This window comes from Aspergillus affinis (assembly GCF_023601865.1).
Source record: "Aspergillus affinis strain CMG 70 chromosome Unknown NODE_2_length_704391_cov_89_054091, whole genome shotgun sequence".
NCBI classification, from domain to species: Eukaryota; Fungi; Ascomycota; class Eurotiomycetes; order Eurotiales; family Aspergillaceae; genus Aspergillus; species Aspergillus affinis.
The window spans coordinates 656,219-683,657 of record NW_026515783.1 but is presented as its reverse complement, the minus strand read 5'-3'; the positions used below and the strand labels follow the sequence as shown (position 1 = coordinate 683,657).

The 27,439-nt window shown below is 54.4% G+C and overlaps 12 protein-coding genes across 12 annotated transcripts; 5 read left to right on the top strand and 7 right to left on the bottom strand.

Annotated features, from left to right (window-relative positions):
- Positions 1–167: 167 nt before the first annotated feature.
- Positions 168–842, top strand: KD926_006021 (MOSC domain-containing protein; the record flags this gene model as incomplete). Its single annotated transcript, XM_053099953.1, has 1 exon — positions 168–842. The coding sequence occupies one exon, from the start codon at positions 168–170 to the stop codon at positions 840–842; it is 675 nt and encodes a 224-aa protein (XP_052961055.1).
- A 1,078-nt stretch (positions 843–1,920) lies between these two features.
- KD926_006020 (sulfite oxidase) lies at positions 1,921–3,686 on the top strand (the record flags this gene model as incomplete). Its single annotated transcript, XM_053099942.1, has 2 exons — positions 1,921–2,144; positions 2,210–3,686. The coding sequence occupies 2 exons, from the start codon at positions 1,921–1,923 to the stop codon at positions 3,684–3,686; spliced, it is 1,701 nt and encodes a 566-aa protein (XP_052961054.1).
- Positions 3,687–4,065: 379 nt separating this feature from the next.
- On the bottom strand, positions 4,066–6,240 carry KD926_006019 (uncharacterized protein; the record flags this gene model as incomplete). Its single annotated transcript, XM_053099931.1, has 1 exon — positions 4,066–6,240. One exon carries the CDS (start codon positions 6,238–6,240, stop codon positions 4,066–4,068), a length of 2,175 nt encoding a protein of 724 aa, XP_052961053.1.
- A 282-nt stretch (positions 6,241–6,522) lies between these two features.
- Positions 6,523–8,435, top strand: KD926_006018 (MDR family MFS transporter; the record flags this gene model as incomplete). Its single annotated transcript, XM_053099920.1, has 4 exons — positions 6,523–6,768; positions 6,828–7,597; positions 7,674–8,047; positions 8,101–8,435. 4 exons carry the CDS (start codon positions 6,523–6,525, stop codon positions 8,433–8,435), a joined length of 1,725 nt encoding a protein of 574 aa, XP_052961052.1.
- A 412-nt stretch (positions 8,436–8,847) lies between these two features.
- Positions 8,848–9,783, bottom strand: KD926_006017 (extracellular proline-rich protein; the record flags this gene model as incomplete). Its single annotated transcript, XM_053099909.1, has 1 exon — positions 8,848–9,783. One exon carries the CDS (start codon positions 9,781–9,783, stop codon positions 8,848–8,850), a length of 936 nt encoding a protein of 311 aa, XP_052961051.1.
- A 1,835-nt stretch (positions 9,784–11,618) lies between these two features.
- Positions 11,619–13,622, bottom strand: KD926_006016 (uncharacterized protein; the record flags this gene model as incomplete). The annotated part of the gene is made up of 1 exon (XM_053099898.1): positions 11,619–13,622. The coding sequence occupies one exon, from the start codon at positions 13,620–13,622 to the stop codon at positions 11,619–11,621; it is 2,004 nt and encodes a 667-aa protein (XP_052961050.1).
- Positions 13,623–14,200: 578 nt separating this feature from the next.
- On the bottom strand, positions 14,201–16,149 carry KD926_006015 (efflux pump antibiotic resistance protein; the record flags this gene model as incomplete). The annotated part of the gene is made up of 7 exons (XM_053099887.1): positions 14,201–14,335; positions 14,383–15,208; positions 15,267–15,387; positions 15,445–15,542; positions 15,597–15,741; positions 15,786–15,872; positions 15,927–16,149. The coding sequence occupies 7 exons, from the start codon at positions 16,147–16,149 to the stop codon at positions 14,201–14,203; spliced, it is 1,635 nt and encodes a 544-aa protein (XP_052961049.1).
- A 1,121-nt stretch (positions 16,150–17,270) lies between these two features.
- Positions 17,271–19,537, bottom strand: KD926_006014 (fungal specific transcription factor domain-containing protein; the record flags this gene model as incomplete). Its single annotated transcript, XM_053099876.1, has 4 exons — positions 17,271–18,830; positions 18,894–18,925; positions 18,984–19,200; positions 19,256–19,537. 4 exons carry the CDS (start codon positions 19,535–19,537, stop codon positions 17,271–17,273), a joined length of 2,091 nt encoding a protein of 696 aa, XP_052961048.1.
- A 548-nt stretch (positions 19,538–20,085) lies between these two features.
- KD926_006013 (bZIP transcription factor) lies at positions 20,086–20,856 on the top strand (the record flags this gene model as incomplete). Its single annotated transcript, XM_053099863.1, has 1 exon — positions 20,086–20,856. The coding sequence occupies one exon, from the start codon at positions 20,086–20,088 to the stop codon at positions 20,854–20,856; it is 771 nt and encodes a 256-aa protein (XP_052961047.1).
- An 810-nt stretch (positions 20,857–21,666) lies between these two features.
- Positions 21,667–22,967, bottom strand: KD926_006012 (NAD(P)/FAD-dependent oxidoreductase; the record flags this gene model as incomplete). Its single annotated transcript, XM_053099852.1, has 3 exons — positions 21,667–21,845; positions 21,905–22,447; positions 22,505–22,967. The coding sequence occupies 3 exons, from the start codon at positions 22,965–22,967 to the stop codon at positions 21,667–21,669; spliced, it is 1,185 nt and encodes a 394-aa protein (XP_052961046.1).
- A 1,385-nt stretch (positions 22,968–24,352) lies between these two features.
- KD926_006011 (NAD(P)/FAD-dependent oxidoreductase) lies at positions 24,353–25,834 on the top strand (the record flags this gene model as incomplete). The annotated part of the gene is made up of 3 exons (XM_053099841.1): positions 24,353–24,614; positions 24,664–25,629; positions 25,686–25,834. 3 exons carry the CDS (start codon positions 24,353–24,355, stop codon positions 25,832–25,834), a joined length of 1,377 nt encoding a protein of 458 aa, XP_052961045.1.
- Positions 25,835–26,055: 221 nt separating this feature from the next.
- On the bottom strand, positions 26,056–26,838 carry KD926_006010 (uncharacterized protein; the record flags this gene model as incomplete). Its single annotated transcript, XM_053099830.1, has 3 exons — positions 26,056–26,409; positions 26,455–26,559; positions 26,638–26,838. 3 exons carry the CDS (start codon positions 26,836–26,838, stop codon positions 26,056–26,058), a joined length of 660 nt encoding a protein of 219 aa, XP_052961044.1.
- Between the last annotated feature and the right edge of the window lie 601 nt (positions 26,839–27,439).

Here is a 27,439-nt window from a genome sequence, read left to right as displayed (position 1 = left end):
ATTATAATGCTCGATCATCTTCATGTGGGATCCTTGCACGGTGTGCCGAGTAGTTGTGGTGGGTGATGCATGAGCTGGCAGCCAAGCAACCCCTCATCGTACAAAGTCTACGCAAATCCCCACTTTCTCTTTTGAAGATTAAAACCTGCCAAGAGCACTTCAATCTCATGCACCAGCAATTGCAAGCGAGTCTTGAATACCGACTTACCACTTCCTTCACTGTGAAACACTCGAAGGCTATGTCGACCACCACAATCACCTCCACGCAACATGACCGTGCTCGGGTCCTTTCGGTCAGCAGATCGTCATCTCACACTGTATCGAAATCTCCTGCCCCTTTCATCACGTTGGTGGCCGGACTAGGGGTTCAGGGAGACTGTCATTCGGGGAGAAGTGTACAACATCAATCACTTCTTCATGCCAACCCCGGAGCAATCAATTTACGCCAGATCCACCTCGTTTCGACCGAGAGTCTCCGACACGTTTCTGCTAGATTAACCAGCTCAAAGCCTCTATCAGCGGGTGAGATTGGGGAGAACGTGACGACCGAGGGAATTGATTTGCCAACCCTCCCCCGAGGAACTGAACTACACTTTGTTGACGATAATGAGTCTGGCGATCGAGCGATCATTGTGCTCACAGGCCTTCGCAATCCGGGTCCGGGTATTAACAAATGCCGACCTGGACTGCAAGCTCTTTTCGCCGTTCGCTCCGAAGACCACAAGATGGCCAAGCACCTGGCCGGGGTGATGGCAACGGTGAAAGCAGGAGGGGTGATCAGGCCAGGGATGACTATCAAGATCGTTCGACCATCGGAAGCTAGACCCCTTGCTATTATTTAAGAAATAGTGGTCACAAGGAATGTATGCAACTCAATGTCTTGCAGTCCTAGCTGGATATTTATAGGTTTTTTTCAATCTGCAATGAAGTGCAAAATATCTGGAGCCAGCCTTCATTCACTGAGTACATACTAGCAGGGAGTGACGCATATGCTGTAAGGCTGCAATACAGAGCAGTGCTTAGCAAGTTTGAATTCAGATGAGCTCCTCTGTGGCCTATCTTGCTCCAACGCGCAATCGGCGATGAATGCGATAAACAGGTTTGGAGATCGGAAGACTGCACCTACCATAAAACGCGTAATTCACAGCTAACTACATCACCATACAATCTTTGGTCATGGCCTGACTCCTTCATGATAACATCCCATAGGAAGGCAGTTCACATAAAACAGATAATCAATACTGCATTTTGTAACTCTACTAACTTGTCGGTGATTCTTCGAGCAGCCTGTGATACCAATATCCTGGAAAGGATGGTCAATCTGTGTTTTTTGTTGTGTCCGTGGCTGCCAATTATTCCCTCCCAGTCTATGTACATATACCAATGTCCTGCAGGATAAGCGAACCGGCTAACTTCGGGTCCGACAGTCGATGCATTCTAACAGAAGCTAATACCCATTGGCATCTGAGCAACGGATAGAGCCAATGGTATCCGCTGGAAGTGGGCGGTAATGGCCAGATTCCTTCGGGCGAATGGCGTTCTTGTGGTCTATTGTGGCGCATTGCAAACTTCATCATTGGCGCCCCGAAATTCCGTGGCACCCCGGAAGCGAAGATATGCTGATATTACGAAATCCACGCGTCACTACATCTTAACAGATACATGCCAGCAGATGAAATGCAACACTGACCAGCCTTTGTTTCTGTTTGCACTACTCTTTGACCCAAGCAAGTAAGATTACCCGGTGAACGCAGTGTTTCTGGGCCTTTGTGACAAACTCGATTCCGAGGTTACATGCTTATAAGTCATTCAGAGCGCTGGGAAGAAGGAAACAAGATCATTTCCTACCACCATCTCTACTCTCTTGTCCTGACAGAGTCACAAAGGAATCTTCATCAGTTCTCTAGGCTCCTTTCTCAAATGGAAGCCCTACCCGCTCAGATGGACACTACAAACCGCCCCGATGAGTGGAAGATAGAACAAGGTCTAGCCGGCCATAAATTGCCCATTCTTGATCAAAGTGGCAGTGATACTATTCACATATACCCCCCACAGGACGGGCATCGTATGAAGGACGAAGAAGCCATCGCGGCTGTGGGTAATCGTGATGAAAGCTTCAGGAGAGAAAAGGAGGGCTGGAAAGGGTGGGTAAATCATGAAATATTTGATAGCGCTCATTATAATTATCTAACACCTTGAATTACTGCAGTTACGTTGAATGGGAGAGGTACCCAGAGAAGAAAGCCAAGGCGCGTAAGATTCTGGCTTCGCAGACGTTCGATCCCTGTCCAGACTTTATGTTTGGGCCGATCCCCGGCACCAACCCCGTGCTTCCTGGCAACGACTTCAAGGAGTGGCATTGGGCAATAGGTGGCGAACTCTCCAGTGTTCCGGATGACTCCTGGCGGATTGTCCTGCGTGAAAAGCACCCGGATATGCTTCACCTGCTACAGTTTCCCTACAATGGTGAACCTCCGAAACGGCTGGTAACCTCCAAGGTTGTAACTCCGAATCCTCTTCACTTCGTGCGAAACCATGGTGGTATTCCAATAATTGACCAGAGCAAATGGAGTATCTCACTAGATGGCTTGGTCAACCGGCCCCAGACTTACAGCTTGGATGACCTGCAGCATGGTACAAGGTTTCCGCAGATCGAGAAAACCGTGACCATTCAATGCTCAGGAACACGCCGCATCGAACAGATCAGCCGCTACGGTGGGCAAGGGGATGAGGTTCCCCAGGCACCGTGGGCTGAGGGGGCCATTGGCACAGCTCGATACCGGGGGATCAGCTTAAAGAGACTTATTAAAGATTGTGGAGGCCTTATTGCCCCGGCCAAGCATCTGGAGTTGTATGGCGCAGAGACATATGTCAAGGACTTGGAAGTGATGAACTACGTCGTGAGTGTCCCGTGGTCTAAGGTCAAGGCAAATGAGGTTATCCTAGCCTGGGAGATGAATGGCGAGCCGTTACCCAAAATCCATGGTTATCCTGTTCGCATCGTTGTCCTGGGATATATCGGTGCACGCAGCGTGAAATGGCTATACCGGATCAAGGCTATTGAAAGTCCTTCGATTGCCCCTGTCCAAAGCAAAGAGTATCTTTACTTTAACCAGCAAGTGGGCAAATATAACCTCCGACCTACCGATGGGATTCAGATTCAGGAGATGCCCGTTAGCTCGGCCATCATGTCCCCGTGGGCTAAGCAGGCTATTATCCACACCGGGAAGATCCGATGCAAAGGATGGGCCTACTCTGGGGGTGGCCGATGGCCTGAACGTGTGGAGCTCTCAGCGGATGGCGGATTTACCTGGTATCCAGTACCCCCGGAGAAGTTATCCAAGAAGGGCCGTTGGGTCTGGCGTACGTGGGAGCTAGACCTGCCCTGCGACGTGGAAGGCTGGATAGAGATCGTCTGCCGTTGCTGGGACAACGCAATCAATACACAGCCATTGGATGTACGCGCGTCGTGGAACTGGGGACTCCACGTTACTCAATCGGCGCATCGGATCAGCATCTACAGCATCAACAAGAGCCGCCCAATTACGCGCGATCGCCTGGATAAAATGGAACAGCTCGGAATCCCTCTTGCCCCCCTCACCCGCTACGAAATTGTTCCCAGTCAAACCATGGAGGAATATAATCAGTACTGGAAGGAACACGAGCCCCGGGATGTCGATGATTGAAGATAGTCTCGGTATATTTGTACTTAATTGACCTACAGCATTGCCAACAGCTGTCGACCTGCTGCGCTGAATCAAGAAATCTCGAGGCAACAGAAAGAGAGCTCGTCTGTTCATCCTATACGACCACCTTTGTGCGCTTCCGTTACCTCCGTGCTTGTCCTTTGGATGTCAATCTGAGCTAAGCCAAAGGAGATTTTTATTCCCCTACCGAAGCAGGGCAGTAAGCAAATTTGCGGCCAATGTGCTTGACGTAGCTGGTCCTGTAGAATACAAATAGTAGCGCGTTATATGTTGTGTCTCACTCTTGCCACAGTGATAAAACTAGCAATGCGATCATCGAGAATCCCATGCGGTTTTATGCCTATCGATTACACGCATGTTATTCCTCACCCTGGCCAACGCCGGTCAAAAAGTCGTTTAAAAAGGTTAAGTCTACATCTTGCCACGAGGTTTCCTCAAAGCCACTCGTCTCCTCGGGATCAGGTATTTGCAGCGATTCAGCAGAAAAGACTTCGGGGAACAGTGGCGCAAAGGTAGTTATGCCGTTGACACTACTCGGCCATAGCGATGAGGCTGGAAGTCCTGGGGTGACCGAATGTGACATCGCTCCTTCATTCAATACCGGTCGTATCCCTTCCGCAGGCTGCTGGCCTCCACTATTTTCTGGGCTCGTGGCTCGCGCTGTGGTGTCCTGATCGCATGACTGGGCTTCAACGACGGCTTTAACCACGCCAAAGTACGGGATATACACACTTTTATCGCCGCTAGCAGACTCATCGACCGGCGCGAGATCGGTGTCTGGCGCCTGAACACTGACACTATGGGCGCTCCGGGGGTTTCCTTCGGCCGCTTGTGTGTCGATCGCTAGCAAGCGGCGAAGTAAGGCCGCACTCCTGGCGTTCAGAGGATCTCTGCTTATGCGGTTCAGGTCCTCCATATTGTCTTGTGCCTGTTCAATTATGGCGCGGTCGCCTGGGTATTGGATATTCAGAAAATTACCCTTTTCTGGAGAGCGACGACTGGCGAGATGCGCCAGCAGCAGGGTGATGGCGGCCATTACAGCGGTGAAGTCCATAGTCCGACAGCTGAAGGCGCCACGGTTCCAGCGGTGTAGCATAATGAAACGAGACAAGACCTCTCGCGAGGCATTCACGCATACGATCCTCGAGTGCTCATGCTGACATTCGATCGAGCGATGCAGCATGTAGGGAAGATGAAGCTGGTTAAGCAGGTTATAGTGACACAATTGCTCCGACAGGCGGCGCATTTCCCAGAATAATTCTTGGGGGTCATTCTTTTCACTGCGAAGGTGGGGCATCAGCCACCATCGACTGGGCATCCCCTGTGCGGCACTTCGCAGATCTTGCTCGAGCGCCTGTGTCAGCGCGTAGTCCCAACACCCAAAGCTCGACTCATTACGTTCCAGAACCCGGGAGGCAATCACACAGTGGAGGCGCTCGAGGCGGCCTCCCGGTGACTCGCCGGCAAGAGTCGCCTCGTCCGCCATACTCCGATCAAGCGTTCCCTGCGGCAGACCTAGAAGCAGGCACATTTGGCGATCATAGAAAACGATACGAAACCACAGGAAGTGCGGATCCGTCTTGGTGTCCGGGGTCAGAGTTTTGTACTGCAAGCAGCCGGTCGGTCGGGGCAAGCCCATCCCTTGCGCAATCACCATGGCTCTTCGGGCGGTCATCCAGCTGCATCGCAGCAAGCCGCAATTCGCCTGGTATTGGCTCTCGATCATGACACACTCGAGAAATTCTACACAGTCAACGAAACGGTCGCTACTCGTCACCAGACTGGAGACCAGTTCCACTAAGCGCTCCTTCATGAGTTTGGGCGGTTCCGAGAGACCACTGACTTCCTCGTGGAGGCTGGGGTGAAGATGCTGCAGGAAGCTGGCGAGATAGAGCATATGCCGGGCGAGCAGGACCGGATGGGCATTCGGGCCCGGTATTTCCATCAGGCGGCGTTGGGGTCGGAGGCCATCCTGATCGAGCATCACATACGGTGTAGTCAGGATTTCATGAACTGGCACGGAGTTGTGAGCGCTCGCCTTGGCTATTCGACGAGTGTCGTCCTGCGAGGGTAAGGCCTCCCAGAGAGTGCGTGCCAACCCATCATATTTCCCCTTTTCGAGGCGAATAGTTGCCGCGGATGACGTCCCTGGGGTGTCGTCGCGCAACGGGACGGCCGGCTGATACTCGGGAGACGCAGGCGTAAGGATGCCAGCGTCTGGGGCCCCTACTTGCGTCAGAACGTGGCTCAGCCGTGCCTCCACGCAGCGAAGGCGCTCCCTCAGCCGGTCGTTGCTGTCCAGGGACGGTGCCGACGCTTCCTCCGGGAACTCCTGGCTGACGCATTTCGACCACCGACGGTGACATCCAATGCAGATCGCATCATCCGGGCGCTCGAAGACGCACTTCATCTTCCGCCGCTTGCATTCCCAGCAGCTGCGAGTTCCCCGGCGCACTTTCCTGCGTTTCACGTTAGGCGCCTCGGACGAGTCGTCCGGGTCATCGGCGGGCTTGCGGCGCGTTACAGCGTCCATGACGACCTGAAATAATGCAGAACCGGTCCGGTGGGGAGATACTTCTTCTCGTCAGGAAATTAAGAAATTAAGAAATTCAGGAGATGAGCGGGGAAGAGGCGGTTCGACCGTAAGCCCGGCGGACCAAACCACGTCTTTGTCAGCCGGTCCACTTGCCCTAATTTTCGTCCGCCGTCATGCGGACCATCGCGAGGATGCTATATAGTGTACTATATAGTGCCTGACGCTGCCCTCCCTTGGCAGATTGTCTCCTTCGGCATATCATCCAGCAATAGTGAGAACATGCCGCAGTCCACATCCGACTCGCAATCGACCACGGCCCAAGAAGGTCGCTCGACGGGCACGACCAGCAACGAAGCGCCTTTACCTCTGTCGAGTGATCTCCTCGAGAAGAGTCCGAATGATAATGAGGGCGCCTCTCATTCCAGCGACAGGGGCGATCCAAAGCTCCAATATGCGACCCCTTTCCGCCTAGTGATCATCATGTTTACTTTGAGTTTGAGCACTTTGATCGCCGCCTTGGATCTCGTGAGTTCAATCGGAGCTAGGTGCTTCAACAGCATTAATAATTCTTATTTCGTCTACAGGGTATTGTCGCCACAGCCATTCCTCAAATCACCAGTGATTTTCACGCGCTGGACCATATCGGTTGGTACAGTGGCGCATGTTTTCTTCTCGTCGGCACCACCTCCGCCCCATGGGGCAAGATGTACAAATACTTCTCGGTGCAGTACATATACATGACGGCTCTTGCTCTGTATCTGGTTGGAAGCATTGTGGCTGCGGCGGCGCCGAATAGCATCGCCTTGATCATTGGCCGAGCAATACAAGGCTGGGGGTGTGCCGGCACCCTTGGAGGCTCTGTGATCATTATCAACTTCACGACAGAGCCCAAGGCGCGTCCCATGCTTATCGGTCTATGGATGGGCATCTTCATGATTGCCACCACCATTGGGCCTCTCATGGGCGGGGTTTTCACCACCGAACTCACCTGGCGCTGGTGCTTTTGGATTAACCTGCCGGTGGGTGGCCCGGCCATCGTTTTGCAGTTCCTCTTCCTGCGAATGCCGAAACACATCAGACCGACCCCGGCCACATGGAAAGAAATTCTTTTTCATCTAGATCTCCCCGGCTGCACTCTGTTGCTCACTTCGATTCTCTGCTTCCTCCTAGCCATGGAATGGGGCGGTTTGGGCAAACCGTGGAATAGCGGCTCGGTCATCGCCACTTTGGTCGTTTGGATCATTTTGACAATTGCTTTCTTCATCATCGAGTGGCTCCAGGGCGACTTTGCTATCATGCCCCTCAGAATGCTGAAACCCCGGATCACATGGTCCAACCTTTTGTATGCGTGGATGTGAGTCAAGCTCCACGGTCATTCATCCCGAGGTTTACAAATGGAACGAGCCGGCTAACGTGGATTCCTGAACCAGCGGCAACCTGGCCAATTTCCAGATCCTCTTCTATCTGCCCATCTACTTCCAGTCTATCCACGGAATGTCCGCCATCAAAAGCGGCGTTTATAGTCTTCCGTTCATGGCCTTCTATAGTTTTGGGGCAATGCTCAGCGGTATTCTCGTCGGGAAGACTCGTCTCCTGCAACCGTTCCAGCTTGCCAGTGGTCTGATCGCTATTCTGGGCGCCGCGCTGATCTATTGCATCGAAGTCGATACTTCCAAGTCGTGGTATATCGGTGCGCAGATTCCTTTCGGTTTTGGGATCGGTCTTGGGAACCAGGTCCCCGTCACAGCACTGCAGGGCTTTGCGACGCCAGAAACTGTAGCGGCAACTACGGGCGTAGCGTTCAGTGAGTCAAACTCTCGGACAACAGCACTCTTCGCTACTAATACATTCTGTCAGTGTGTCAAGCCATGAGCGGCGCCTACTTTGTCTCGGCGGGTAATTCCCTGTTCAACAACTACCTGCTGAAACAACTCGCGATAACCGCCCCTCAACTTGATCCGCAGATGATTCTCTACACGGGGGTGTCCGAGCTTCAGAATACCTTTCGAGGTGAAGAGCTAGCCTTGGTGCGAAAGGCATACATGGTTGGGATCAAGAATGTTTTTGCCTTTGCTATGGCCGGTGCAGCATTCACCATTGTATTGGCGATGCTGGTTCCCTTCAAGAAACTGCCTTCTCATGAAGATAAGATGGTCCAAGATAAGGAGGCGGCCGCCCAGGTCAATAAATGACCGCACGCACGGCAGGTCTGCGGGTCTACTTCAAATACACGCATGTTGTGGGTGGCGAAATTGATAACAGCCCATTTCTGCTCCCACTCACATGGTCCACTCACAGGCCCAAACACTTTAGTCCAGAACATGTACACTCAAGCCAACGATATCAAATAAAGAATAGTATATTGCAAGATTCTACGTATTATTTATCTACCTAATGCAAAAACACATGAGAGCAACACAAAAAACGCGTCGAAAATCAAGCCAACAAACAATCAGTGCATCCGTATTACATCGTTTAGAGCAAATCCAAGTCGAAATTAAGAGTTAAGTACCTCGTAATCATTCAGTCAATGAAGTGTCCTTGCGCGTATCTCACTCGGCGCCTGGGATCACCAGAGTGGTTTTCATCGCCTCAGCTCACGGCCTAGTAAAGGGGCTTCCAGGCAACGCGACGGAGGATGGAGGGGGTGGCCGACGGCTGCGCACTGCCGCTCGCCACGGGGCTGCTGGCGGGCTTGGTGTGAATGGGATGGGTGCCATTGCCAGCAGGCTGGGTGTGCGTGAAGGTGGGCTTAGCGGTGGTGGTGGCCGACTGCGAGTCCGACTCGGTGGCCGTCGCCGTCGCAGTGGAGTGACCGGGCTTCTCGCCGGTGGGCTCCGCGGTGGGCTCGCCCGACGGGGGGATGACAATGGTCTTAGTGTGTCCCTCGGTGTTGGTATAGGTGATGGTCTCGCAGCGGGCGCAGGGCTTGCCGGGATGCACGGTGGGCACGGATCCCGAGCCCTCCTTGACGGTCTCGGTCACTGTCACCGTCACAGGAGCCGGGCAGTTCGATCCGCCCGACCCGCCGTGGCCGCCGTGTCCGCCGTGTCCGCCGGGAAGCGCCGTGGGGACGGTGGTATCGGCCGTACCGGGGAGATGGGTGATAGTTGTCAGAGGGGTGGAGTCGAAGGTGGTGGTGAAGCAGGTGGTGGTCTCATACACCGAGGTGGTGAGCCAGGTGCTGTAGTAGGTGGTGCCATCTCCGGTGCTGACGGCGGTCGAGCAGGGCTCGAAGCTGGTCCGGGTGATGGTGGAGGTGATGGTGGACACGGAGCCGGTCTCGGTGACCGTGGATCCGGTGCTATGGGGGTTTCCCGTGGTGGAAGGCAAGTGGGTGGTCACGGTGCCGTTGTGGCTCGGGTTCGGGCTCGGAACCAGGGTAGAGGCAGAGTGGGAGGGCGCAGAGTGGGAGAGAGTCGACTGGGGGACAGAAGGACTCGGGGTTCCGCTGGGAATGGGAGCGGGACTGTGGCGGCCAGGGAGAGCCAAGGCAGAGCCCGCGAGGGATGCCAACAGAGTCATGGCGATGTGGTGCATGGTGAGAGAGGTAATCGTTGGAGTTGGAGATAAAAAAGCGAAGGACGGATTACCGGGGAAATGTAACGATTGACTTGTGGAACGATCAGACTGGATGAGAGATCGAATGGCGAGGAATCATGGGACCTTTTATAAGCGTCCGGCTCTGGCGGCATTCAACCTGTGCTCTCCATTTCTCACTTTGGCTTGCACTCTCGGAGAGCGAGAAAAAAACGAGAATCACAGAGCAAAGAGCATACTCCGGACTTCGAGTGGAACCACCCCGTTCCCCAATCACCACTAGAGCCCGACCGTTCAGGGTCCGCCGCAAGATAGTTCCAGCTTTCGCCAGGCTATTGATAGTAGCGGGAGAAACCCTGCCATCCATCGCTTGACTCAGGGTCCACCCGGGTGAGTCGCGACTAATCCGCTTATCTCCCGTCAACGGGCAGGATGACGGCTGCCATGGCCAACGGACATGAGAGACAGGCGACCTCGAGCCAGGATGCCTGATCCGGGCTGGGGACCACCGAGAATAGATCTGGGTGACAGAATGGATCATAAAAATAGCTCGCCGGTCTACGTGATTCCATGATTCGGGTGGAGCGGACTCCCAATCGGTCGGCAAAGATGGGCGGCGCATGAGCCTCGCACGGAGAACCGGCGAGACATTAACCGGAGGCACCGAGACTTTTCTCTGGGCTTTGCGCCTTTGCTCTCTCCAGGTTGGCGGGTCGTAGGGCGAGATCAGCAGTGACGGCATCCTCGGATTGCGTGACCCACCCCCGTATCCTCTTCCGAGTTCTGGGCTCTAGTCCACGTCGCCGTCTCGCACTCGGGTTTTGCTGCTTGTTCACCATTTCAGCCCGGGCGCATCAACCTCCTCTCCTGTAGGGCCCTGCCGAGCCACCTCCGCCGGCATCTATCAATCACAACGCCGTCTTGCACGCCGTCGTATTCACCACGAACTGGTCGGTCGTGTGTCCGTTGTGGCTGCGCCGGATTTGGGCGTCCATTGTGCAGTGGCCCTCGCGATAAGGCCGACCGAATTGTGGCTGAGACACGATGGGTCCGTTGGATGGCGATTTCCAACGTGATTAGTTCGGTCTCGGGCATGTCTGACTTATCACTGAAAACCTTGAGGAAATAGATTAACTCATCAATTCGGTTGGCAGGAGCAACCCACCTGCGTCTCCAGTCCGGATTAATCGGTTGAAATCTGTCAGAATCGGTTGGATCCGCCGTCTAGAGAAGGGCAAAAGGGCAGAGAAGGAAGCGAAGGAAGGAAAACAACAACAGAAAACAAGAGACGAGAGAAAGACGGATTAGTCATCCGTCGGTCTGCCGCCTTCCCCGTCGAGATTCTCCGGAGTATACTCCTGGGGTTGATTGTTGTTTATTGTGTTTATTCATTTACACAGAGTAGCACTCTTGATCGATCAATCATATGAACAAGTCACTGTTTTACAAATTCTCGAATAGTGGTCTATGTGGTACGCGCTGAGATAGATTTTCCGCTTCACGGCTCCGTTATATATAACCGATATTGGGCCACTTCATCAGGTTGGAGTCGTATCGTATGTGTCTCAGATTGTTCCCTATGACCAGCCATTATTCCTCGTCCAGGGCCTGCTCAGCTACGTCAGCCATAGCTTTTTGGCCTCAGGAATGTCTGCGTAGAGGGGGCTAACCAACGTACATTGCGTCTGGTACGAAGTCGCACTCGTCTCACGCGTTCGGAGGTGTCCTGGCCGCTGGTCATAGCCACGCAATCATCCCGGACAAGTTCCCGTCTGCGCATGAAGAGTCCAGATGAGACTGGGCTAGACAGCATCCGCCGGAAGACGCCTTCACGCCTAGACCCCTGCCGGCGCGTGGGGATGCTGATTCGCGTGCTCCTCCTCGTCTGTCTCACTTGTCTGGTCATCCTCCTCGTCCTCCCATTCCCCATCAATGTCGCCGTCGTGGAAATCAGCCACCATCACCCTTTCCTCGTCGTCATCGGCTTCGTCGTCTTCGCCAAACTCGCCACCGATTATGCTGACCAACTGCAGCAGCCCGGCCTGCGAGCGCCAAAACTCGTCCGCCGGCGGATGCTGTCGCTCGGCATGGAACGACCCGTCGTTCGTCTGCGCGGCGTCCGGTGTCGGATCGCTGGCATCGGTCGCACTCGACCGCTTTTCCGAGAGATCGGGGGCCAAGCTCACGATGCGAATTGCCTTGGTAGGGAAGATGCGGCCGCGGCCTTGGCGATGTTGTGGTTGCACGTTGCCGGGGACGTTGGGCAACGATTGGCGCCAACCCAGCGTCTGCGGATGTGAGTTAAGGATACTTCTTTGATCTTGCATCGGAACGAGAAGAGGGGGGGAGAAAGGCAGTAGGAAAGTACGCACGGTGTAGGTGGCCATGATAGCATCATCATACAAGGCCATAAAACTGACAGGAACTGCCAGTTGGGGCATGGAGCTCGTTAGGAGCGAGTATGACGCGCGGGCCGGTCGATCCACATCCTGTACGCGGTTCTCGTCATCGAGCGCGACGACGTAGATGCGATCCTGGATCTCGAACATGATGCGGTGGTTGCGCACCGATAACCAACCACCCAGGTCGAAGCTGGCGCCGTCCGTCTCGCATTCCAGCAGGGCGCTGTGAGCCGCCAGACTATCGGGACCGACGAGAGCCTTACGCCAGTTCGAGCAGACGAATACTCGCCCGGCACGCGAAAAGCCCACGAACAGATCCCCGTGCAGCATGCCGGCGCCCCATTCGTCCTCGGCGTGCCACACGTGTTCCGGGTCGGCCGGCGGCGAAAGCGGACCCTTGGTCAGTTGGATTGGCACTAGGCAGTCGTTGCGAGGCTCCCAGGGCCGAAACAGCTCATGGGTAGGGCCGTGACGCACGGCAGCCTCCAACGCTGCGCTTGGGGAGGGAGCGGCAGCGGCCGGGGGCCGAATGTGATACTTCTCGGTACAATGCGAAGCATGCAATGCGCCTAGATATTCGCCCGACTTCTTATCGTATGCATGGTATCCCCGCGGGCCCATGGAGTAGATAACAACGTCCGCACTCTGGTCCAAGTGGCCGACGGCGTCATTTTCGATCTGGAGGTGGGTGGTTCGCGTCGGGGGTCGCTGCGTCATATCGTAAACAAAACCCTGTCCCTGGGTGGATACCACGCACAGGGTCCAATGTGATAGCTGAAAGCCTCGGGTCTGGCAATCGTGGTCAAGAATGGCGATGCGACGGAACTCGCCGCGCGCGGCACCCTCTTGGTCCGCCTGCCAGACCTCCACGGCATCCCCTTCGCGATCGAACACGGCCATGCCATCCTGATACTCGAGATGCGCGAAGGGGCGCACGGCGTCCTCGTCACGATCCAGCGTGGAAGGGAGTCGCCAGAGCATGTGACCCGTATCCATGTCGGTAACGCTCAGTCCGCCCGCCTGGGAGGTCGAGATGAAGAAGCGACGCTTGAAGTCGGCCCGGAATCGCCACACAGGATCGTTTCCCACCTGCAGCACTGACTCGCGGCTCACTGGGTGCGATTGAGCCCAATTGCGAGCCAGCAGCGTCTGACGCTTACACAGGTCCTTCCATGACGCCGTCCCTTCGAACAGTTTGGCAAAACTTGTGTTGTCGGACAAAAAGGAGAAATCTCGCACTCCTCCGGCCGGTTGCTTGGTCTTGGATTCGGCGCTATAGATGGCTTCTTGGTGAGTGCCGTCGATGAATTGGTGCCAGGCCTTGGAGACGGTCGTCAGACATGCCAGGGCGGAGATGGGGGTGAAGTCGAGGATGCGGAGGACGATCTCGGGGGGCAGAAGGACGAGGGGGTCTGCCCCGGGCGGAGGGGCAGTCATTGTCTCTCGGGTGACAATGGTCGAGTCGTACGTAGAATCGGTCCAGAGAATGGCAGGAGAGAAAAAAAGGAGCGAGAAAGACTGAAGGAGTATGTGGGGGGGGAGAAAGCAGTCATACTGCCCCGCCTCACCGCCCGGTATCGGAGATGATGTCATCGCTTCAGGCACGCCGGGATGACACGTGACATCGACTGACTGTGGAAGCGATGGATGTGTTGTGTATTGGGTGGCCGGTGTGGCCAACTATCTAACTAAGATATCTAGCTTACTAAGTAATGACTAAGTGAGATCCAACCCCAGGGCAGGCGGAAGGGTACGTCTCGATGTTCCAACACTGACCTGGCGGCATTGGATTTGAAGATGAAGAATCTGGTGTGTATAATTTTCTAAGCTACAGACTACCGTTGCGGATCGTTGCGCCGATTTTGCCGTGTATCCTACTGCGCACCATCGTTCCAGAGACGTATCGCCAATCCTAAAGCCGATGTTGTCGAACACCCAGTCCAACAACGGAGCCAACGATGGAGAAGGCCAAAGAGATCACTGTCACGTAAGTCAGCCGATAAATTCTCTACGTTTTACTTCTTCGAGAAACGGAAAGGCTTGCCGTATGTATTTTTGAGCCCAGCCACAAAACATCCTACCACGATCTCTCGAACTCTTCCGTCGAGACGAGCAATGAAGCCGGTGTCAGAGGTTGCCGAGCGGATTATCTAGTAGAATTAACGAAAAGTCTCAACGACGTCGGACAGAAACTCACCTCGGCGGCTCCTTCGCCGTGCAGATGATGCTGCAGCTGAGACTTGAACCCAAGTCCAAGCACGGTGTTGGTCAGGGTCACGCCGGTGGTCATCGCGAGACTGACCAGAAGCATATAGCCGCTTGTCGCCATTGCCACCTCCTGCGGCTGCAGGAGCGCGGTCATACTCACAAAAGCCGCCGCGGACGCGATGCCGGTGCCCAGTCCGCCAGGAGTTATGTACAGGGATTCCCACGGTCCCGTCTGTCCGTTCCATCGCAGCAGGAGGAGCACGTGGGAGATGGACGCCACCAAACCGGCGACGACCAGCAGAGTCTTGAATCGACCCGTTCGTCGGATAAATCCGCCGGCCACCAGGCCCCCCAACGTGTTGCCCACCACTGCTGGGACCATATGACCGCCGGCGACCGTGGCCGAGGCTCGCTGCGTGACCTGGAAATAAAGTGGCACGGAGAACAACATGCCCAGCTGTGACGCGATCTGCAGAAACCCCACGAGGTAACTGGCAGCGACGTTCGGGCGGCGCAGGATATCCAACTGAAATATAGGCTCCGAGGCCACGCGCGTCTCGACCCAAACAAATGTCGCCAAGGAGCCCAGGCCGGTACTACCAAGCACCAGAGTGGTCCACGAGGCCCAGGGGAAGGCGTGACCGCCGCGATCTAGGAGGATGATGATGGCCACGATAGAAAGGCCGAGTAGAGCGGTTCCTAGGAAGTCCACGCGGCGAATCGAGGCTTTCGACGTATCGCGACGAGAGAGCTTCAGTTTCCCGCGAACCAGACACGCAGCGAGGGTGATGAAGGGAATTTGAAGCAGAAAAAGCCTGGTGGATCTGAATGTGAGCGTCAAACGCTGGCTCCAGGGACCAAGGGTATGCCTACCAGCGCCATCCGACTGCATCCGTGAGCCACCCGCCGACGGGACCGCCCAGGCTGCGACCCAGAGTCATGAAGATGTTGACATAGGCTCTCCACGAGGCGACCTCCCGCCGGGGCACCGTATCTACCCACCTTGTCAACACTGCCAGCCACTCGACGTCCAGTCTCCCTTTTTGCATACCTGTAGTGATGATAGATCCTAGGGTCATGATCCCGGCACCCCCGATCCCGCTTACGGCGCGACCACCGATCACCGTCCAGAGATCTCGTCCAATCCCACTGCTTACCCGTTAGCCAATTATCTACATGCCGCGGTTCACCGGGTTCACCCACGATATCAAGCAGCCCGCGGCAAACAGAGCGTAGGCGACCAGTAGCAGAGGCTTCCGCCCGTAGATGTCGCTCAATTTACCGTACTGCAATTGCGTCAGAATATAGCTTGCTTTCGGAGGAGAAATGATCTCCAACTTGCCATTGGCTGTGCGGCGCACACTCCCAGCGTGTAAGCGGCCGAGAGCCAACTCGCATCTTGCAACCGATTGAACTCGGAGGAGATCTTGCCCGTGGTGGCCATGACCAGCGTGCTGTCTGCATTGGATATGAACTCTCCTGCGACATGTTAGGTGAAAAGCCGACAAGAGTTGATTACAGCCATGAACCCACCAACCAGCAGCACGGCCACGATGGTCCGGACACCGGTCATTGTCTGCACGGCGCCTTGGTCTGCGGCGGAGGAAGAAGGTGTCACGCTCTCCTCATCGCCGGCCACATCCCCCGGCACGTCCGCGATCTTGGCGATACTTTGGTAGGATCTTCCTCCATCCTGATCCTGATTCTCGCGGGCGGCAGGGTTCAGAGGCGATGTCTCGTCCACGTCTGCGACCATGTTTTCGAGATTTTCAACGGATTGCGTCGGAATGTAGAAGGCGCCGTCCGCATTGCGCCGCTTTAATACTATGGGAGAACGGTGCTCCCTCTGCGCCGGGCCATCTTTGATCCCAGATCAACCCCGGCCAAATTACCGGTATCGTTGCCTTTTCACTGGGCGATTCAAGGTCTGACTCCTCGTTAAGAGATGAGCGTCCCCACTAGGGCGAGGCTTGACGCCAATAACAACGGGGGGAGACACAGTGCTCATCGCGATAGAGAAGCACGTCATTTCGTCATTTATCCGCTAGTGCATGTTGAGGCCTGAGTCGAAAATCTAAACAGGGATGAAATTGAGTGCGACGACGAGACATGGTAGATAGCCCAGGATCCGGACGCCGAGATCGACGATGGCGTGCAAACAGGGTTGTTGTTCCAGCGGGGGGTTCGTTGTAAAGGGGAGAAGAGGACGGAAAAGAAGGACGCTCGACTACATATGGGATGATATGACATTTTAAAGGCACCATGTGATATAACCGCCCGGGTGGTCTAGTGGTATGATTCTCGCTTAGGGTGTCCCTATAAGGACTATTAACCCAAGCATATCTGCGAGAGGTCCCGCGTTCGATCCGCGGCTCGGGCCGATGGTTTTTTTTTTTTTAGCGTTGACTGAATGAATTACATGGCAATTTGTCATGGTTCAATGTGTGTTGCCGGTCCCGAGACTAAAATATATTTATATACTGTTCTGCCTCCATGGTTGACGCGAGCGAGAATGAGATTAACGAAATTAGTCACTAAGCACAGAAAAGTTGATCTATCTAGCTGCTAAGCCAATGAATTAAAGAAAGGTCATAACATCCACTAGTAGAGAGGGAGGGAGGACTTGGGCGTTATTGTGTACAACCGCGAACCGCGAACCGCGCAGCTGCTGCCTCTGGCATTCAAGGCCAAACAGAACATAATGCACAAAAATCAATGCTACAAATACCCCCCAAAAAATGAATAAAACCCAAACGACAGGAAACAACATGACATATTCCCGGTGATATATTCTACACTAGCAAAGAAAACTATATGCATCCACACGGTCCATGGTGGTTAGTATTCCGACTTATGTATCTATCCCGGACTGAATAACTAGGGAAGACTCGACTCGTAAACATTCGGATGAGAACCACCCAGAACATAATCATTAAAGCCTTCGTCCCCGCCTAACAACATCAGATTATCCCAGTATCGATCGTAGAAATCCACAACGTCGGTGGAGCCGGCAAATCGCGTGTCTGGGGCCTGGTCCGCCGCATTCTGTCCCAGATAGAATGTCGCGTCCATGAGGTTGACGTCCAAGGGGCTGATGCCATGGCTATCGAGCAACAACTCTTGATGATCCTGATCGCTGGGAGTGAGGGTCTCGGCGAGGGTCTGGCTGTTGAAGCTTCCCGTTGCCGCAGACTCGTCTTGCCCCGGAGTGGAGCCATGTTGCAGGTGGGTATTGGCGATCTTCAACATGATCTGGAGCGCCTCGGCCGTCTTCAGGGCTTCTTTGGACTGGTGTCGCAGATGGTTCCAGATGGTATACGATCGTTCCAGGTCGTGCGAGAGCTGGGCTCGCTCCGCGAGGATCGACTGCCGCTGGTCGGACGACAGATTCTGCTTGAGGTCATGCCGCGACTGGCAGGCGATCTCCAACGACACCAGCATGGCGGCGGAGCGAAAGTGCATGACGACGACGGGCGAAAAGAAGAAGGAGGCGTAGCCGAGCTGACCGCCGGGGCTGCTGGCGTCGAAGATATCGGACTGATGCTGCAGCACGCGGCGCACGGCGTCCAGGCACTCCCGACGCGAATACGCGTACCTGGGGTCTAGTCGATGCTGGGCTAGATACCGCCGATGCAGGTCGCAGCGCGCCTTCTGGTACATCAGGTCGATATTGTAGCGGTCCATGATGGTGGTGGGCGCGTCCGCGATCGAGTCACTCAGTGGCTGGAATCGCAGCGGCGGGGGCACCGTCGCCTGCAGCTGTCGGAGGGCCGCGTCCAGCCGCCGGACTTCACGATAGGGGACACCACGGACGGAACAGACCTTGCCGATGATCTCGGCTCCGACAAACATGATGCGGTTCAGGGTGGCGGGAAACAGAATATGCGTCTTCTCGGTCGGGGGTCGGGGCGCGGGCAGTGCGGGCATCGACGGGTCCAGGTCGTCGTCGGTCAGGTTGAGAGGCTCGGCAGTGTCAGATTGCGACTGAATGGTCGTCGGCGGTAGACCGGCTTGCAGGGAGATGTAGTGATCGAGAAGCGAGATATACATCCACACGCGACGACGCATCTCGCCCTCGAACACCGAAATCTCGGGGTAATGGCGCGGGTCGCGATGGTAACCCGCGTGCATAGCCAACCGGCTGGCCAGCCCTAGGAGCACGGAGGGACCGACGTGAGTATCGGTGCTGCGAAGAATCTCGCCGGCGACGGTGAGCACCAGCGCCTCGAGCTTGTACCGTCCGGGGGTCGTGTAGACGGACGTGGTGAGGCAGTGCGCGGCGCGGCGATGGTACTCGTCGAACGCCTCGGCCAGATCCCCGTCGGCGCGACCGGCCGTGGAGAAGAGATGTAAGCCGGCAGAGGCCGCGAGAATGCTATACAGGTACGCCAACCAGTTGATCGATGCATCGTCGGGGTTCTTCCAGAAAGCAGCATACTGGACGGCGAAACAGTAAGTACCCGGAGAGACAAGGGTGGAGGGACTCAGGGCTCAACCGACCTCTTTGGCAAACGTCGCGGTGTGCATCACGACTGTCCACCGGTCAGCATGCCGGTCAGTACCCGGGGACAACAGCGCAACCACGCGTACCGAGAGGGGCCTCTTTCGAATTCAGATACGAGGAAACCAGGCGGTCGGCGACAGGCCGCGCCGGCAACGCGGCCAGCAAATCGGCCTTGGTGGTCGCAATGGTATTCCCGAACAGAAGGACGGGTCCCAAGGCGTCGGGGGTCGAAGGCTCCCCTTCCGCGTCGTCTTCGGGGGAAGTATCCTCGCTCATCTGGAGGTATTCTTTTACCTCTGCGATCTGCATGTCGGATTAGTATGAGACCTTGTGGGGCACGACGTCAGGGTCGATCTACTTCGTCCAGCACCGCCTGCCAGTGGGTGGGGTCGCGATAGCTCGTGCCATGCTCGGGGCTGATCAGCATGGTTCCGGAGTAATTGCTCTGGGGTGCCGATGGATCCTCTGCCTGCTCAGCTGCGATTGTCGACCGTGACTGCTGTGGCAGAGCCGCCGGGTTGCTGGTGACCGACGGGACATCGACGGCCGATAGTTGGCGGATGCGGGCCTCGAGACTATGGATATGACTCTGGATGCCCTGCGCCTCCTTGCTCGACATGGGACCTACGTACTGACACATGTAGGACCGACAATGTTTGATGCAGTTGTCGCAAGGATGCAGACGGTTGCACTTCAGTCTGCCGGGGGCGTTAGTAGTGGTTTACCTACTCCGTGGGTCAGGGGCAAAGGGACGATCACGGACTTTTTCTGGCGACACGGGACGCATGACAGCTTGGGGCGAGGCTTTCGCTTTTTGGCCGACGGGGCTGTCGGATTTACATCGTGGGGGGCGTTGGGAGGCTCCATGTCCACGTCCGCAGGAGTACAGTGTCAGTTACCTCCGGAAGGCCCCCCGTGGCAGGCAGAAATAAGTCCGGCGGGGAATTCGCCGCACTGCTGAATCATCGGGCATAATTCCTGCACAGTGGGAGTTGTGCTGAGGTGGCCAGTCCCGTTTGGGACTGGCGCCGGACATTCCTCGAGTAGCGCCGGATTTGTTGGGAAGGAACGAAGTATAAAGCAATCTGTCAGTCCAGAGCCTCCAGATCTATACAACTCAATTGACCCTGCACGCGTGCTGATTTTGCTCCGATAATTCCCTCCAGTCTATCACTAGAATCCCAGCAAATGGACTCAATACACCTGATGCCCAACAGTCCCCTTTACGATTGGGATTCGCCCACCGAAGGGTCCGCCCCGGTGACGGCGTCCAGCTCGCCAGCCTCGCGACTGACAGATATTCAAGTCTTTGGCGGATCACTCCCTCAATCGCCAGATCTCTGGGCAGACTTCATGTTCTCCGACTCCCCCTACCACCCGACCACCGCGTGCGGCCTTCTGCCCGTCACCTCACCCTCACACGGTGCTCTGGCCGACCAGACGTTGGTCGACCAGTTGGTCTTTGGTCTGGACCCGTTGATAGTGCCCCAAGCCGGTTTTCCCGAGATCGATCTCTCCGCGGGGGAGCTTATCCCGACCATGCCCGAGTCCAGGTTCACTCCGACGCCGATGATGGCGTCACTGCTACCGTTGAATATCGATCAATCGCCAGCCGTGTCGTCACCCAGAAGTGACCCGAGGGGATCTCAACCAACTTTCTCTCGGTCGTCAAAAGTCCGGCAACGGGAGCGGTCAAGTCCCAACGCGGAAGAATGGGCGGATGACGGCTCCCTCTCACCTGGCTCGGAGGAAGGTCGGCTGCAGGAGAGGCGGCGCCGCAATAAGTTGGCCTCGCGAAAGCTGCGGCAGAAACACCTGGACCACGTGTCCGATCTGGAATCACGGTTAGGGGCCGTGACGCAGGAGCGCGACGAGTTGCGCCTGCGAGTTGCGAAATGGGAAGGGGAGGTGATGGCGCTGAGGAAGTTGCTTGAGAATCGGGCAGACGACTCCGGATAGGTGGCAGTCCGGGCCCACGCCATGGCAATGACGAATATGACTCCGTTCAATGTAAAGTAATGTCAATACATCACAATATATCACGCAGAAACAAATGTCTTCGAGGGGTTGAGAGCTTTAAGATAGAGTCCTTGGCAGGCGAGGAGCGACATATCGAAGCCGGATACGTTACCTCACCTCCTAGACGCCAATTCTAATCGTGCGCAAAGCAAGAAGTCACAGCCCCTATGAAGCAACCGGGGAAGCCTGAAGAAGATTAAACGTGGATGCCACCATGTCGCCCGGGTTCTATCGGAAACGAAAGTAGACAGCCATCATGTGGAGGGAGGCGAGCGGTAGTAACACGATCCGGGACACGTTGCAGCCCTGGTGGTAGACTCGGTTGTTGGGAAGAGAGGAAAGGAGGAGAGGAAGAAAGGAAGAGAGTGAAGGATGAAGGATGAAGGATGAAGCTGGGAATCGGCAGCCAGGTATCAAGGCAGAAACAAGGCACTAAGGCATTAAGGCAGTGAGGTGGTGGTATTAAGGCAACGAGTCATCCCTCGCGTACATCCACATCCAAGTCTACATCTTTCTAGCCAACAATACTCCGGACAATGCACACAATTATTACCAATCAACAGAGAATGAGGCGTGTCCATTCCTGGAACTACGACAGCTGGCTAACGCTGAACAGACTCGTGAGCCTTAATCTCGCACACAACGCAGCTCCAATTTCCCTGGATGCAAATGGGGCCGATAGCCAGCGATCACATCGCCTCCAAAGTTGTCAAGATCCATGACCGTGTCGGTTCGCATGAGCTTCCGAGCTTACAGATGCTTAAGAGCATCGCCTTCTTCAACCGTAGCGCTGTCCGTCGCATGCTTGTGCCGCAGGCGAGCCTTAACGTCGGGCTGGGCGGTGTTAACCGCGTGAGAACAGAAGTCCAGTGCCCTCGACACTCGTTCGGAAGTCACCACGGGGTCTGCATCGGCGGCTCCTTGAATGACTATTACCACCGGTCAGTGAATCTATACGGTGCCATGTTCGAACTTACGGCAAACATACTGGGTTGAACGCAGTCAAAGGCCTTGTCGAAATTATCAGTTGCGATCTCGCTCCAGACGGAGGCATCCTGGCGCCACATCTGGCGGTATGCACTAAGGACGACCAACAGAAACCGCATATAGGCGTCGCCTACTTTGGTCGAGTGCCAGGCCGCGGCAGTCTTCTCGTCGCAATCGTGCCTCAGTGCCGCGCAGATAGTCATCGCCGCCGACAAGGCCCCGGTGAGAGCGAGATGCACGCCCGAAGAAAAGAAGGGGTCAATGAAACAACCAGCATCGCCCACCACGCGCGCGTACGGGATAGCATACGACGCGGACGAGTATGAATAATCGGAGGCGGATCTGACCGAAGTTTCGCACCTGGCGTTCGATAACATGTCCGTTATGTTAGGAGCTAACCGCAGACTGTTCATATAAAAGTCTTGTGTCGAGCCGTCAGCGGGCAAGTCTCGCTTTCGGGCGTTTCCCATCTCCTGATTCTGCACAATTCCGACAAAGACCGTTCCGTCGTGCAATGGGATCATCCAGGCCCATCCGCTTTCGTCTGCCAAACGCATGTTTGTTTATACCTTGAGCTTAACACGAAGTAGAGTAGGCAAACCATAAAGTGCCTCGAAATATGACGAATTTTCACTATCGGTTCCCACTGCATACTCCTTGGCTCCAGACCAGTAACACAAATGGGCTGAATTCTTCAATATCTTGCTATACCTGCGATCTTTCCGGCACTTCGTATTGATCATCCCGGCGCGCCCGCTAGCATCGACCACGTACTGGAAGTCGATCGACCCTGTTTTGCCGTCAGATTTCCGGATATAGGTTGCTGATACGGGGCGTGTGAAGCCCAGTTCCTCGGAATAGCTGTCAGTGTCGGAATAGGGCGCGTCGGCGTGCGTAAACTGCAGCGCGTCTACTCGGATGCCATCTATAACCGTGGAACCACACTCCCTGGCATGCTGAAACACAAGGTGGTCGGCCTCCGAGCGGACAAGATTCCAGGTGTAATTGTCTGGTCCGCCGGCAGAAATGAAGTCCGTGTCTACATGATGCCCGTCAGTGTTCATCTTGTTGGCTGTGGTCGACATCAGAGTGAAGGCATAATTACACCCTTCCTTTTTGAATGACGCCAAATTGAACGCGGCTCCAGGAAAAAAGAAAGTTCATATTAGGCTATTGTTGTTCAAAAGTGCTGCGGGGCTCCTCCCTTGACCTTGAATCCGTGGCTGGCAAACTTCTGATCGAGGCCAATATATCGCAAGAAATGGCGTAACGACGGAACATGCTTTCGCCGATATGGTAGCTGGCAGAGCCACGATGAGTTATTGAAATTTCACGTAATATTAGAAGAAATAAACGAATACACCTGCCGTGGAAAATAATCTGCCTCTAGGAGAACGACGTCGACGCCTTCGCGAGCCAGCGTTGCGGCGCAAAAAGAGCCCCCAGGTCCCCCACCGATCACCAGCACTGTGCACTGCGCCGGGACTTCCATGTTATGTAGATATCGTGGTTACAAATCCGAAAGATCAGACAGCTGTAAAAGGGAGAGAGAGAAAGAAAAGACATCATAAAAACCGAGATATCAGGCAAGTATTTGACAGGGAACAAGCACCTTGTCCATTAAAGTATTATTGACTTGCCAGGGATTTGAGGTACTCATGGATCGGGAATCATCAGCAGGATTCACGGCGTCATGTCATGCTTTTGGCTGGTTACTGTCGACTCAAAATCCTTGGAATCAAAGTTTAGCATAGTACTGTCAATCGAGTTTCCTGGCTGATTTCAAGGATCAAACTATCTTAACTTGTTCCGTTACTTTACGTGCTAGATTTTCTTGCCGAGGAAAGAAAAAGTGTAAGACAAGAGTATAACACTTGGGTTGAATACAATGATATTCAGTGTTAGAACTGGCACTTTAGGGCTCATGAATGTATTAGATAGTATGATTGCGAACTTGGGAGAGGGCTCCTTCTGAAATAAATATGCATTGATGTGGAGACCACAAATCAGTACGCAGAACGTCAGAGAAATAATACCAGCGCTAAAAGTGATTCATTTTAGCCTTTCGCTTTCTTGGGAAACCGCTTTTACGAAGGGATTATGGTCCATCGACCTAGATATAGTCCTGATATCGTCCACCGCCGAGCTGGTACTGGACAAATTGCACGACAGGATGGACCCAGTTGATATCATTTCGGCCAGTTCGCAGCCGGGCCAGTCATTAGTGGCCATTTCGACCCACTACGCCCATCTTCGCAGACAGATCGGCCATTATTGGCTTCATTCTTAGCGCCCCGGCGGAGAATACCGCGCGAGCGGTCTTTGCCGAATGATAAGCCATGTTAAGTCCAACTGGCGTGGCATTTCTCGTCAGCATATTAAAGTCATCTATTCGACCATCCGTGGCAGAAACAGAATCAAGACGCCCCCCGAAAGTTAACTTGAAGACATGAAAGCCTCACTCCCTTTTGCCAATTCTACCCTCTCCATCTGGCATCGCACCACGCGCTCGTTCCCCTATCTTCATGCCAATCGATCAATCAATGTTCCGCCATCCACCAAGTACCTTATCATCGGATCTGGGATCTCCGGGGCCCTGACGGCGTATGAGCTAATTCGGACCGGCGTTAGGGGGGAGGATATCTTGATTCTGGAAGCGCGAGAAGCTGTCTCCGGGGCGACCGGGCGAAATGCTGGCCATATTCGACCAGGTAAAACTGTTTTCTTTGGTGGGAAATGTTTTCTAACTTGTATTTGTAGATGCCTTTCGCGGCTTTCCTGGTTATGCCGCGGTGCACGGACCGGAGCAGGCTAGAAAGATACTGGAAAATGAGAGAGTCGTTCTAGAAAGAGTACGTGAATTTGTCACAGCAAATGATGTCGACTGTGATTTCAAGTACACCAACACATTCGAAGTCTGTCTTTCGGAGGATATTGTGAATGGCTCAGCCAAGGCTCTCGCAGAATATGAGGCCGCCGGGGGGGATATCTCCCATATCAGTGTCTTTGAAGGCCAGGATGCCAAAGAAAGAACTAGAGTTCGCAATGCTTTGTCCGCCTACGAGTCACCGGCTGCATCGAACCATCCGGGGAAGCTGTGTCAGTGGATCTTATCCGACGTGGTCAGTAAGGGGGTCAAGTTGTGGACACATTGCCCTGCTATTCAAGTCGACAAAAGTCCAAACTCCACAGAAGGTCGATGGAATGTGTATACTTCACGTGGAACAATAAATGCTGAGACCGTAATCCATTGCACCAATGCTTATGCAGCCTACTTAGTGCCTGAGCTGAGTCAATTCATCCGTCCACGCCGGATACAAGGCCACGCGTTTATACCGAGGCTTTCCCTTTCTGGCAGTGACTCGCTGCAGCATACCATGGCCCTCCGATACGGGTCCGAGCACTTCTTCTCCGTCAACTCCTTGCTCAATGGCACAATACTACTAGGCGGGTCGGGGACCAGAACTAGCTCTCCTGACAAGGGTGACCTGTCCATCAATGCAGCCACCTTCGACGATACGGGTTACAGCAAGCACATCGCTGAAAATAGCACGAGAGAATTTTGCGAATTGTCACAGGATCCAGGGACCGAGCCGCTTCGCCATGGCGAAGGATTGGACCACGTCTGGACGGGGATCATTGGCGTGACGCCGGATAAAATTCCTCTGGTTGGATCCATTGAGGGTCTTGAGGGCCAGTGGATTTGTGCGGGTTTCAACGGACATGGTGAGTATGCCCTGTAGTTGTGTTATTGGGACTTACATATGCTAAGTGGTGTCTAGGTATGGCAGGGATCTTCACATGCGCCCCGGGGCTGGTGAAGCTGATCAATGGCCAGTCATGGGATGAGACTGGATTGCCCGAGTGTTTTCAATACAGCAAAGAACGCATCGACAAATTCACCGAAAGCCAGATTAAGAGCTTCCTATGAGCAACCGAGCGACAATAGTGAGAGGTCCTACGCTGTGAATAACAATTTATACCGAAAGTCCAAACACTTGTAGATACCAACTTAATGTACAGCTATAGTGCAAATAACAGTTTTGTAACTCTCGACAGCGTGCCATGGACTTGCCAAGTGGCTGAATATTTGCCGACACACTCATGAAAAGTCGACACTATTGCAAATTGCGACTCTGTAGAAATGAAACGTTAGTCCGACACCTCTCGCATAGCTCTAGTTGCCACCGTCGAAATTCTCCGAACTAGCATATCGGGCTGGCTCAGCATGGGCGCGTGACCCGCGCTGCTGCGTTCCACCTCGGCCTCTGCAAAACTGGAAAATGCCTCCTGGAAAGGCGGAGGCATGTGGACGTCGTTCTGGCATATCAGGTACGTTGATGGGATGTATTTGTAGGCAGTTCGCGTCACTCGAGTCCAAAATACGCCAGCAGGTTGCGGGATTATGCGCGACTCCCATAAAGCGGCCTTGAAAGAATCCAGATCGCTGTAGAGTCGTTTCGCCGGGTTGCGGAAATAATAGAGACCCTCAGTCTTCTTTTTCTCCTAAATCAACATTTGCTCAATGACCCACGATTGGTAGCGTCTCACCTGTTCATCTTCATCAAGGGATGCTAAAGTGCTCTGACCTGACTCGCCTTCGTTGAGGATTAAACCACAAATATAGTAGAGGTGAAGAACTCCTCCTTTCTGCGCCTTTTCACGGCGCTTCCTGTAGCTCAAGCTCTCTAGGATGGCACTACTCCCGGCTACGCCTCCTTATGAATGCATTACCACCACCACGAGCTTTCCATGGCCTTCAACGAGTGTTTCTAGTTCCCGGGTCACGGCCAATGAGTCGTCGTTGAGCGACCGAATGTGAAAGTCATCGGCGTCGATGTTGGTACACTGGGGAGAAGGGGATAACTGTCTCGTATCTTGTTTCGGCGAGACCTCTAGCAAGCGCGGCGTATTTCCGGAGTGTCTGGAAAGCATCCTGGATAATGACAATCGACGGCTGCTGCATAGCGATCATGAATGAGATTGAATTTGTGATACAGAACGAGTGGGTACATGGGATGACCAAATGGCAGCTGGAAATGTATTGGGACTTAAGGCCCCAGAAATGGGCTGTGAACATGACGATCACCGCTGCCGCTTTCTTTGTTCTGGCCTCGGATCCACGGCTGCGCTGCTCTTGCTCGCCCTGCGAATAGACACATCCACTGCCGGGAAACTTTATATTCGATGAACTATCCAAATGAGCTCCAATGGTCGCCTAGTCACTAGTCAATCCAAAATCTAGAGCGGGCTGATTGTTGCCACTGGAGGGGAAACATGGGCCATAGGTCGTACCAGTCCATAGTCTCGGATAAAGATTACACTTTTATTGTCTGGCCTTTTACCGACACATCGCCAATCGAACAGTTCCCTGTTATCTCTGCATTAACTCGCGTCGTCGCATGGAGATCCAATGTTAAAGACAATGAACGTACTTCAACCAACACCATCCGACCAGAGCCTGAACAGGACATCCAGATGAGCGATCGCCTGGCCACAATTGGAAGATATTGGCAAATTTGGAGGAGTTCAGTGC